The following is a 12,933-nucleotide window of genomic DNA, read 5'->3' on the forward strand; positions in this document are numbered from 1 at the left end:
CTTATGCGGCCATCAGCCATTATCTTTATAAGTAAACTGCATAGTTGCAATCTAAACAACTACAGTCTGGCCTAAAAAAGCCTCAAAAGTATATGATGTTGTCCAACAGCTGCAATATTTGTCAAACTGCAGTGAGTTTATTGATCTGTTGTCACTCTATGTGGGCAGAGTAGTACACAAGAGTGAAGAGGCTGTACAAGTACTGATATCAGACAATAAGATTCGAGAACCAGACAGAACAGACAGATATATATCATTTAGTATGATCAGATATTATTGGATATAGTTAATACATACAGATCAGAGAGAATGTTTTTTTTTATGTTTATATGAGTATGTTATGCTGAATGACATATGGCATTATTTCACTCATATTTTTACATTTTATTTTTTTTTATTATTATTTTACATTTTCGCAGTCGGGGATACAAATGCATCTTTATTTACAAGAGTATTCAGTCAGCTAATGGTCAGTCACAGGAGCAAACAGGTACACCCAGGGCATTCCAAAAGAGTAGTCGGGCAAAGAGATAGGTCCAGGTGGCTAGCAGCAAAAATCAATAAACAAAGCAAGGTTCTGGAAATATGGCACGGAACAGAACAGAACAGAACAGCCAAGACAAGGAAATGCTTCGTAAAGTTACAGGTAAACAAGACTCAGCAAAGAGTGAGGGAATGTAGGCCGTGTATGTAGTCTGTGTAATGAGTCCTTGATCAGCTTCTAGCTGTATGTGTAATCATTGGTGAACTGGAACAGATGTGTGTGAGGTGCATGACAGGATATGTGGTACACAAAGTGACCAAATTGTAGTTCTCCAGCGAACTTTAAGGATTAGATCACTGGTGATCATGACAGGATACTTGCCATACAAGTTAACAAATAAAAGTTTAAAAGATTAGTCAGAAAGAAATGAACAGTTAAAAAGATGAACTGGCTAACAACTCTTATAGAGGAAAATAATAATATAATAATATAATCAACCTCAGTTTCAGTTTGAAAACACAACATGATAAATACAAATCACCAATTAAATACACTTAAAAACTTATTTTTTAGTCTCTTAAGTAGATAATATCCATTCTTTCTTTGTGACTTGTTATATATAATCTTTGTTAATAAAATTAAAGGCAGATTTGAACAAAAAACAGTAATCAAACCAGATAAAACATTCACAAGATACCTTGAAGTGTGCAAAATTATAAAACCAGATAACAATTATTGTCAGAGATAATGTATACCGTTGGTGAAGTTGATTTCTTGTTTTTTTTTTCACAGTCACATCAGATCTCTCTGGGAAATCTGAACAGCCTCTAGTTTTATGTTTAACAGTTGAAACTGTGTAAACCTTTTAGAGCAGAGCTATTGTTTTACATCCCCTCGTCAGCGTAAGATCAGTTTGTGGCTTGAGTTCAGACCACAGTCAGCTCGGCTTGGATTCACCACTCATGGGGTCTCCCACAGGGTCTGCATTGTAACACTTTCTCTCTTTCTGATTTACCAGAGACCAGTTGTGTTTGTTGTTTGCAGGGCCCTGAATTTGATGGATTGAGTTTTGCCTGTACATTTGAAGGTCAATAGTTACCATGGGACTGTTAGTAAACAGTGAGGCTTTTGGGCCATCCTGGCCAGTCTGTGGGCAGGGATGAAAGCCTTCAGGACATTTGGCCACTGAATGACAAATATATCTGCCAGACTAACTGAACTGGCAGGGGTTTAAAGGTCTTTGACTAAACCACAGTGAATCTCTCCATTGCTATTGCTGGTAGATTTATTTTGGTGACCAGATGGAGCTTTACAGTATTTGGGAAGTTTATATTTTTGGCTTAACAAAATGAGATTGATATAATCACCCGTTCTGATTCTAAAGCAAGTATTTCAAATAACTGTCCTTTCTCCTGGATTCTTTCACAAGACTCTTATCCACGCGTGCCAAATCCTTTCTTTTGGCAGGATTTTCCTTAGAGAAACTCTTGAGGAGCTTTTCTCAGATTTTGTTAAAATAGCCCATGTTGTTTGTGTTTAAATGCAACAGGTGGGATCTTACAGTGTATTTGTAAGAACTGTGTACAAAATTAATCTATCTGAGCTTCCATGGAATCTTAATTTCTCTCTCTCTCGTTGTTGGCAAACTTAGGGCAGAGGTTTTCAGACTTTCCTAGCTGAGCTTGTGATTTATATTATGTTTTAAGCCACATTTCTGAGATTTTAATGAAAATAAAAACAAAACAAACACATTAATGCCTCTCCCAGACCATTTAAGGTGGTTAACATAGCTACTTGCACATCAAGTGAACAAACTGAGTAATCATGACCAAGCAAATACTGTATGTATGGGATTTATTTCAAAATCCAATTTTTTCAACTGGATTTTGAATCTTTGTAACTGTCTTTCCCATTTAGTTTTGCTTTGGTATTTATATTACAATCTCAAGAACCTCCCGCAGTTCCATCATGAACCCACAGGAGTGTGTAAACCCCCTGCTGAGAAACCCTGCTGTGGGCTATACTTTAAGCTTTGGTTTTGTACCACAATTTAGCAGTCTAATTAGAAAAGTTAAAGATTTTCACCCTCTTTGTATATATCAAAGAAAGAGATTTAGAATTTAAATGAGTTTTTTAATGTGACTCTCTCTCTCTCTCTCTCTCTCTCTCTCTCTCTCTCTGTGAAAGAAGCACATAAAATCATATAACTTGCTTCACGTAGCTACAAATGATTGTTTGAAATGACATAACAAATCATTATAACTCCTATATGGCTCCACAAAAGACATTACACTGTACACTGTAAAAAAATTCTGTAAAATTTACGGAAAAATACTGGCAGCTATGGTTGCCAGAACTTTTTTTTAAAAATACACAATTTGTATTGTTTTTATAAAATTGTTTTTACAGAAAAATTTTGTATTTTTAACAAGATAAATTTTTATTCATTAACTGATGCAAAGATAATTTACAAACCTTTGAGTTAATTATTTATATTTGCAGAAAGCAACCAAGTTTAAATTGCCATTTACTGGCATTAAAATCAATATTTTAAATGTCTAAGTAATATATCTGAGCATATTGATATTGAGAGCCATTGTACATCAGTTCATCACAAAAACTTTTAAATAATGTAAAGTCATTAAATGGATTATTGTGTTCATGTGTAACTGTAATTAACAAACAGACTTTCACTGCATTAGTAACTACACAGTTACATTTAAACAAAAGAAGATGCAGCATAACATCAGACTCTCTTAGTTCATCTTGGACTTGCACACAGATGCTACTATCCTCCACAATGGTGACACAAAAAGTTTTACAGTATTTTGCTGTTGTTTTTCTTGATTTTACAAAAAAATACTGGCAGCTGTAGTTGCCAGCAATGTACTGTTTTTAACATTTTACATTCGTAAATTCAATCTACAGAATATTTCTGTTAAACATACATTCCACAGTCTGTATTTTTCATTGAACACATTTAACCCCTTAAATCGTAGAGCAAAATCCTCACTAGTGTCCTAACTACAGAGGGTTGAACACTCAGGCAGTGATAAACTTAATGAGATAATTAAGTGTCTAATTAAAGGAGGATTAATAATTATTGATGAACAACTGTTAACAAGCAGAATCACTGAAGGAAAGAAAAACAAGACCAAATAACACAAATTACAGCCAAAATCAAAGATGAAATCAACTGAGAATAAAACTCTAAATAAAAATAATTACACAATAAAACTTATTTCTCAAGATCTCAGCAGAGATCATTAAACAACTCCACAAACATCAGGAGCTTCACTTATTTCTGTCACATGAACAAAAGCTGTTAATGAAATTGTTGTTGTTCATTTGAAGTCACCATGATAGAGGACAGAGTCTGTTTTAATCGGGATCTTCAACTTCTTGTTTTAAAATAGTTTTTACTTTGGTTGCTATAATTAATTTTATAAATCACACTATTTGTATAATATGAAAATACAATATAAATATAAAATTAAGTATGATGAAATTAACTATTATATCAAAGCATTCTTGTGGCCTTGTTGAATATCATCTTAAATGTGAGAATTGAATAATATACGTAAATGAAACCACTGGAACTTCAGCAATTAATGACAGTTTAACAGATCTAAATAAACCAGTCATTATGAGAATGTTTGAACTATGGCAGCTCTCGAAAACACACAGATGTCAACAATTAGTCTTTGAATCTCAATAATGGTGACAAACAAAATGTAAAAAACAAGCCAGAACAATACAAAACACTCTACTGAAATATTACACCCCCCCCCCCCCAAAAAAAAATAAAGGCAAAGAAAGAAATGTTAAGAGCATAAAGCTGCATAATTTATTCATGCTACAATGCATGCTGGGAGTTTTGTACTATGCTGGTACCCAGCATGCATTGCGGGATGAATGACTTATGCAGCTCTTTTTTTAGCAATCATGGTTGAGGTTCATATCCTGATTCTTGATGTCTGTGTGTCTGAAATAAGTTACTGAAGTTCACAAGGTTTTCTCCATGAAACTGTAACGATTTATTCCTTCATAATTGTTTGTTGATCCTTCTGGAAGCTGTACTACTGTCCCAAATAACATCACGTGAATTAAATATAATAATTTGTGATTTATTTTGTGACTCATAATATCAATTCTGTAATAAGTACATAAAAATTGTGTTGCTTTTCTTGCGATAACTGATGAGTTTCAGAAACACAGTTATAACAGCCAGAGAAACATTAAGATATAAGAGGTTCAAGAGCCCAACTAATGCAGCCTCTGATCTCCATGATGGTGAGATCAAATGAAACATTTTCAATAAAAATATAAACCTTTGTGAATTATCAAATATTCTTGCAGATATGAAATAATTCAAGTGAAACTGTAATCAGTGAAGCTGCTAATGCTGTTATTTAATGGAGTTGTTTAATCCTCTGTTTTAATTCAGTTGGTTTGGTGTGAGGCTGTGTCTGTAGTTTTATTTCTTGTTCTTTCCTTTAGTGATTGTGCTGGTTAGCTGCAGGTGTTCTTCAATTCACTTATTAGTGGTCATTCACTCTAGTGGACTAAACTAATTGACTAATTTAGGGACTAGTGAATGAGGGTGTATGGTAAGATTTCAGACACTCTGATTAGTTTCTCGAAAACAAAGGTTAGATCTGTTACAGTTATTTTCCGTATTTTGTACTGAAATGAGCTGTTAATCATTTAACAGGTTTTCACTGTAGATTGTACAGACTTTTACAGTGATCAGACATAATTTTAATGAATTACTTTGTAGACCAAATCTATGTAGAATGGCATGTACAGTATTGTCTACCTATTAAATGATCTTGATCGCAGTTTGCACCATATGTACTATTACTATGCTTAACCAGTGTTTTAATAATATGATATTTTGTACACTGTAAAACCCAAAAAGTTAAGGTAACTCAAACTATTTGATGAAATCGATTGGAACAAACCATTTAAGTTCAAAAACTAATCCTAATGAGTACTGTGAACTTAATCCATTGGAGTAAACGAAGCAATTTGGGTATAGTAAAACCCAATACATGTAGAGAACTCAAACCAACTGAGTACTCTAAACGAGGAATTTAATAAACTCATTACCTTCAACACATAGAATTAACTTTCAGTCAATTTTGTGTAAACTACACTCATTTCATTTGATAAAGTTGACTGTTGGATTTTACATTGTATTTATATCATTTAAATAAGTATAATTATCAGTCAACTTCTTGTTTTATGGGTTTTCTTTCAGTCAAACAGTGACTGTCCACACACAATGACAAAAGTGTGTGCATGTCACTCTGGATCAATATTTAAAAAATAAAGATCCTTGAAATAAATAAAAACAAAAACATTAACATATTTTTCTTATTCTGATTTGCCAGAGATGTCCTCATGGTATTTATTCTCTTTTTTCCCACAGCATCTGATCCAGTGTCATCATGAGTGGGGGAGTGAATGTAAAGAGTCTTCCACGAGCCCAGCCGGGCTCAGGCATCCCCCTGCATAAGCCCAGACTTCCCTCCCCAAAACCTGAACCTAAAAGCAACAGCAGTAGCCTTCCTAGACCATCTACACACATCACCAACAGAACCCCATGTAGTAGCAGTCCTACACCTGTCTCTTCCAGAGATTTACTAAGGGACAGTACGCTCAGAAACCAGCATCTCTTACTTAGAGGCAGTCCACCTAGTCAACGTTCTTCCACTAGTTCTCAAACACACTCCCAAGATTCTAGATCAGCCCACAGCAGTCCACAAGTTAGACGTAAAGAGTCTCCACTTTCTAGGGGTACACTAGATGGGTCCAAGACAGAGAGTTTGCTTGACCTTCGGTCCAATGGTAACAAGAATTTCCAGAGTGGGATCTTTCGTTCTCAGACAGGACAAATAGACAATGGTAATCTCAGGAGTGTGATCTCAGAACAACTCAAGTGCCACGAGGAGAGTTTTGCTTCTGGAAGCAGTCAAAGCAAGACTGGAATCCCTTCATTTAGATTTAGTAACAAAAATTTGAGGCCTGGCTCAGCAACTACTAACCTAGAAACGGGTCACCTCAGAGTCCGCAGGGAGCGTGTGTCCCTGCAGAACAGTGCCTCCAGTAGCTTCTCAGATGAGGAAATGTGCACCCCAGATGACCTGAGCCCTGAAATCCCACATAGATCACCACCCGAGACTACTGCAATGCCAAAACAGGAGACCTCTAGTGTCAAGCTGCTCAAAGCCAAACAGACACCAAAGGTCAATATGGCAGCTGTGGCACCTTTCAGATACAGGTAAGTTATAGATAATTGAAAATGAAAATTTGTTCTTGGTATTGATTGAATTTGTGATTGTAGCTAAATTGAAATTGGAAAACACACCTCAGGTTGGTTTAGTGCAGGTTTAGTATAATGTGGACTGGGTTTGCTTTAACCATATAACATAACACAACCCGTGAAGCTAAAAGTCCATAAAGTTTATTCTGGTAAAACTTTTTTGACCAAAAAGGGCTTGTTTGCTAAGCGAGTGCTAAAAATGACCTTGTGTTTGAGACCAGTATGTAAAACACAACATTTACAAGTGACCATGCTGAAAAATCTAGCATCTAGTTTAACAAGCCTTGAGTTCCACAGATAGATGTTTTTTGTTTATTTTAAGATTAAAGTTTGTTGACGAGAGACATATTGAGAGATGTTCACCGGTTCCGATCTCTTTCTTTTCATTTTCAGTAGTGTAAACTCAAAACACTGACCAAGAAACTGTTACGGTTGTGGTTGGAGAAAGAAGCGATGACTCAATTGCAGTAAAATGAAGGAATTTTATCATAAAAATAAAATAAAAGATAACAAAAACAACCCAGACTGGACAGGACTAGATCACGCAGCCAATGAGAGAACTCACTAACCGCGTGTTCACGTGAAGCAAAACACTACAGCATTACAACACAAACAAACACAAACACCAGGTCAAGAGTGCACATCCCGAGCATGCCCGGACCTCACACAACCATGTCAATCGGGAGCATGCACGGCTCAAGTTTGGCCAAGACGTCGCTCATACGAAGACAAAGGCAGACAATGACAGGAAATGAGTGCTCAACTCGAGAAAACTCGAGCCGAACACAACATACTAGACAAGACAGGACTAGTGTTTTGACTCTGCCACCAAAAAAAGAATTAACGAGACCGAAGTGGCAGAATCCTGACAGAAACTTAACACAGAGAAAAATTTAAAACCCCACTGCCTACTAGCACTTCACAAGTGTTATTTTAGAGAACACAGAAGTGTAAATGCTCAAAATGGCGTCGACTGCTTGTGAAGTATGCAGAGTATCGTACGGCGATCACTCAACGCAAAAGTATAAATCAGGCTTTAAGAGCCAAGTAAACAATCCTGAAGACATTTGTTTTATTTTTGGGTGTGTGTGAATTAAGGATGAACTACATGAATGGAATGGACAGTTCCTGGTTAAGGGGTACAGCAATTAGTGCCAGCTCTTTTAAAGGGAAAGGGAAAGTTATTTGTGTTTTATTTACACTTAAAATATACATTTTAGAACTTAGGGTTATAGTATGTTCTACTTATAGTAGTTTCTGACCTTGCAAGGGTAAAAAGTACAAAGTACAAAGTTGTTCCTTTAAGTTGTGACCATCGAAATAGGGGTGTCCAGTCCTTTTTCTAGAGATCTACCTGGCTTCAACCATAATTAAATCCATCCAAACCAGCTAATCATAATGATCATGAGCTATTGATGAATACAGGCCAGTGTTTTGGAGCTGGGATGAAACTGAACTCAGTAGATTTCAATGAGCAGGACTGGGCACCCCCAATCAAATTGATCTGCAAGTTGACTTTTAAACCTGGATTAGTAATTTTGACATAGTGTAGTCAGGAGAAATGGCCACTAATCTCATCTGTGCTAGACCTCAGAATTACTAAACTTTACTTCTTGATTAGTAGGTTTTATTAACTTAGCATATATACATCAAGACCATTCGATGTGCGCTAGGATTATTTTAAGTTCATACTAGGTGAGTATTTTTCGTTTACCAAGCTAGTGTGCTACAAATTGAATAACGTCTTCCTTGAACTGTTCACTTATCATATTACATGGTTTGTTACTATTGTAGTGATTGAATTGTGCTGCTGCATAATTTATCATGACTCAATCTGTCTTCGTGTCTATGTATGGCCAGCTCGCTCTTTTTAGCCTCACTCTCAGTCTTTTTCTTCTCGTTTCATCTAGTTTTGACAAGTATGACAGTCCATCACTTACGCTGACAGATTAGCCTCCTTTTCCACTGGTAATCTTTCCAGTGGCGAATCAGTCATGCGGTTTAAGTTTCTGTCCTGCTTTTAGAGATGGTGTCACTCTTGCCCTCTGAATAGCTGCAGGGAATTCTGGGACACAGTAGATCCTTCAAAAGCTTCTCCTGCCAGCGTAAACACCCTCTGAATTATCTGCTCTAATGACTTAGTGCTGTGGACACCCGGTGGACACAGGATACACTGGCATCAAGGCGACTGCCATGTTACAGTAACTGAATATAAACCAGGCGTTACAGTGAAGGAGCTGCTGACTGAAAATAACAATCTGAATTTTCAGATTGTTATTGCTAGTTTGTTAGCAGTTAACATGAATAAACTATAATCAACACAGGCTCATTCTGAAAATGTAGCCCTATATATATTTCTGGAGATCGCAAATTATGTAGCCAGAGGAACGTATGTCTGCATTTCGTCTTTAAAATGGCCGCTACGAGGCGGTATGACGCCATTCGTTTCCGCGCTTACAAGTTGACCACTTACTGTATGGATGGCTTTCCCTCTGATACCAGTTTGTCCAACTGTCGGTTGAGTTTAGGGTATACCTGTCAACCCTCCCGTTTTTCCCGCAATTCTTGTGTATTTTACAGTTTCATCCCGCTACCATTTTTCTCCCGTATTTTCAGTCTTCCTCTGAAGGGTGGCAAATAAACATTAAAGAGCCAATCCTACCTATACGCAACCCATACCGCTGAACCACAAGGGGCCACCCCTGGCTCTTAAATGTGAGTCCTTTCTGTGCTTTCGGTTTATTTGGGCATGAAAACACTTTGAAATAAATATAAAAACGGTGGGATTCCCTTTCCTTTTCATTACATGTGCCGTCACCCCTCCTATGCAATCCTCAAAACAGTCATGTAGAGGTGCGTGACTGTCAGCTGACGCGCTCCATAGTGATAAATAGACGCTGTTTCCCAAACGGATTCTGTACACGAGATTTGAAACAGAGTGAATGTCTGGGTTTTGGCTGCGTGTTTGAACAGACATATACACATAAATAATAATAATAATAATAACATCTAAAGATGTCGATCTTGGTGGGTTTTTTTCAAACACAACAAATTTTGTCCTAAATGAGCATAAATAGTTAGGAAAGCAATCAAATGCTTTCATTATAACGTTATTATAGTGCATTTTTAAAGTGACACCTGTTATTTAGTGTAATCAAACGAAAAATCATAATAAATGAGATTCATTCATTGCTCTTTAATCAGAATGCTTAAGTTATACAGGGAAGAAAAGGTTAATGAGATTTGATAGCTTGATTGTATTTCTTTATAATAGCTATTAATTTTAATCAAGCTGAACTGTTTGTTAATTTATTTGCTGCTAATGTATACATTTTTTTTTCTTTTGTAAATTATAATAAAACATATTCCTGACCGTTTATTTACAAAGAAACAGCTCCAGAAAAACATATTTAATAATTCTTATTTATTTATTATTATTTATTTTAATAATGTTAAAATTATTATGTTGGGCATATCCCTTATTTTCACATCCCAATTTTGAAAGGTATGGTTTAGGGAAGTGGGTGGTCGGGTCAATCGGCCAATGGGAGGAGGGTGGGTGAGTCAATCGGTCAGTCATTCAGTCAGTCAATTAACAGTGGTCTCTGGTGGATTTACGAGTGTATGCTCCTTGCGACAGAGATTTAAGATCTTAAAAACCATACATAGGAGCCTCTGGTGGATTCACGAAAACTAAAACTGCAAAAATAAATAAATAAATAAAAAACAATTCAAAAAACGTACCTCCTGGGATGTATGCGGTGCTTTCCAGAAATGTATATAGTGGTACTTTTTCAGAATGAGTCTGGGTTGATTTTAATTATGCAGTGACTGATCTTCTAGGTTGATGTTTAGTAAAATGTTTGCTACATATTTCCAAGAAGCTGAGTTGGATTTTGCTTTTGAAACTCTTTGAAAAAACAGACAGTATATCTAATGTTTTTATTGTTTTCATTATGTTCAATAAAGGCTTCAGATTCAGGAAGAAATATCTCTGGATGATTTCAGTGATTGCTCCTCTGATTCAATTGAAGTCTGCTGTGATGACCTCAATACTGGTGAGTTCTTTGCATGTTACTTTAATATATTTTGTAGCAGCTTTGTTTAATATATTTTTCATTGTCCACTTATAAATATAGTTACAAAGTAAATTTTCATGCAAGGTGTAAATGCTCTATATTTTAAAAATGGCCAATATGACTAAGTAGCTCATGAATAATTGCAATGAAATACTATAATGTTTCATATTTTGTTATATGATATTTAGATCAACTTTGGAAACTGTTTTTATATGAACATTATACTGATTTTAGTACTGTTAAAGCATATATTGTGATAATATATTGTATAATAAATAATATATTAAACATAATATATATATATATATAAGCAATATCACATGTGATCTGGCTGTATATCGGCACTGGTGGAAGGCGTGTTTGCTTTAGTGTCCCACCTGTGATGAAATACACCCATATCGCACTGATACCAGTGTAATATTGTGTTTATACAACAGTTTGACACCATTATTGTGTACATAAAAAGATAATCAAACATGAGAGTGTAAAAACCCTTTTGTATGAGAAGATACTTTCTTCCGCCATTCATTCACATCTGCAGTTGACGTTAGAACAGCAGAAACCGTTGCTACCTCACAAACGTCACTTTAGAGCTAGTATTTGAATGATTCTCTTGCATAATATCTAAAGTGAAGACAAAACGGGAAATTTTGCTCCCATTTTAAGATTATAAGGCTGAACAGCATGAAGTGCCATCAGTCTACAGAGATTTTTGCAATATTTCTCTGTTGCAATCAGGAGATCACAATAATTATCCATGAAAAATCCGAAGCAGCGCAAACACTACCAGACTACTGTTGTGTGTTTGCGACAAGGAAAAACGATAAACACACACAGGCATTTCTTCTTAATTTCTGTTACTTGTCTGCAGTAACGAAAATAGGAGACTCATTAAAAACAGATGCCCAACCAAAAAGTAACTTAGGGTTTTACAAAGATTGGTCATACCCAAAATACAAACATTCCTGATATGAGTCCCATTTCACACTCAATACACTACAATTACTATGGTACACAGTAAATACAGCACTTAAACATACAAAAGAGAGAGAGAGAGAGAGAGAGAGAGAGAGAGAGAGAGAGAGATCAACTTAGATAGTCACTTACCAGTAATATAATGATTTGATCAGCTGTAGTTAGAAATTATGCTGTTTTTCTCTTAAAAGGGCTTATTATGTGGTCTCTGTCACCATCTTGTGGATGGAAAATGTCAACCGTGTTTGCTCTGCTTAATGAAAGGCTAATGGCCGACGATGCACTGTCTCTCTGAAATTACTATGTAAAATAGGCACTATTCTTTTAAATAAGATGCATGATTGCAATCTAAACAACTACATTCTCAACTAAAAAAGCCTTAAAAGTATGTTATGTTGTCCAACAGCAGCAATATTTGTCAAACTCTAGAGGTTCCTCTGCTTGTCGCTGTATGTGAGTGGAGTGATACATAAGGGTGAAGGGTGAAGAGGCTGGATGAGTGCTGTTACTTGCAGAATATCACACAGCTATCAGCCAATCAGATTTAAGAACCAGACACCAGACAGAACCGTTGCATAAATATATATTCATATATATATATATATATATATATATATATATATATATATATATATATATATATATATATATATATACATATATATATATATATATATATATATATATATATATATATATATATATATATATATATTAAAAAGAAAAAAAAAAGATAAAAGGCAATTTATTACCAGATACTGTACTGTAATTTTGTACTGTAATGTACACCAACCCAGACAATATATAGATTCAGACAATTAAACATATAAATAAAAGTCACATTTCCAAACAATCATAACTTGGACCTATATACAATGTATATCAATGTCTTATAATGTAATTAAAAAGCATATATGACAAATATTTTTTTTCCACAGTGTATTCACATATATATCTATCTATATATATATATATATATATATATATATATATATATATATATATATATATATATATATATATATATATATATATATATGTCATGGATTGGTCAGGCTCTCACGACC

General features: G+C 35.2%; 1 protein-coding gene across 3 annotated transcripts in view; it reads left to right on the plus strand.

Moving 5' to 3' along the window:
- The first annotated feature begins 5,937 nt into the window (after nt 1-5,937).
- nav1a (neuron navigator 1a) overlaps nt 5,938-12,933 on the plus strand; it is a 259,387-nt gene continuing 252,391 nt past the window's right edge. For all 3 annotated transcript variants that reach the window (XM_056449848.1, XM_056449849.1, XM_056449850.1), the window contains exons 1-2: nt 5,938-6,770; nt 10,782-10,870. In XM_056449848.1, coding sequence (XP_056305823.1) covers nt 5,938-6,770; nt 10,782-10,870 — 922 coding nt within the window. The remainder of the gene's footprint in view (nt 6,771-10,781; nt 10,871-12,933) is intronic.

Source organism: Danio aesculapii, chromosome 23 (assembly GCF_903798145.1).
Source record: "Danio aesculapii chromosome 23, fDanAes4.1, whole genome shotgun sequence".
Lineage (NCBI taxonomy): Eukaryota > Metazoa > Chordata > Actinopteri > Cypriniformes > Danionidae > Danio > Danio aesculapii.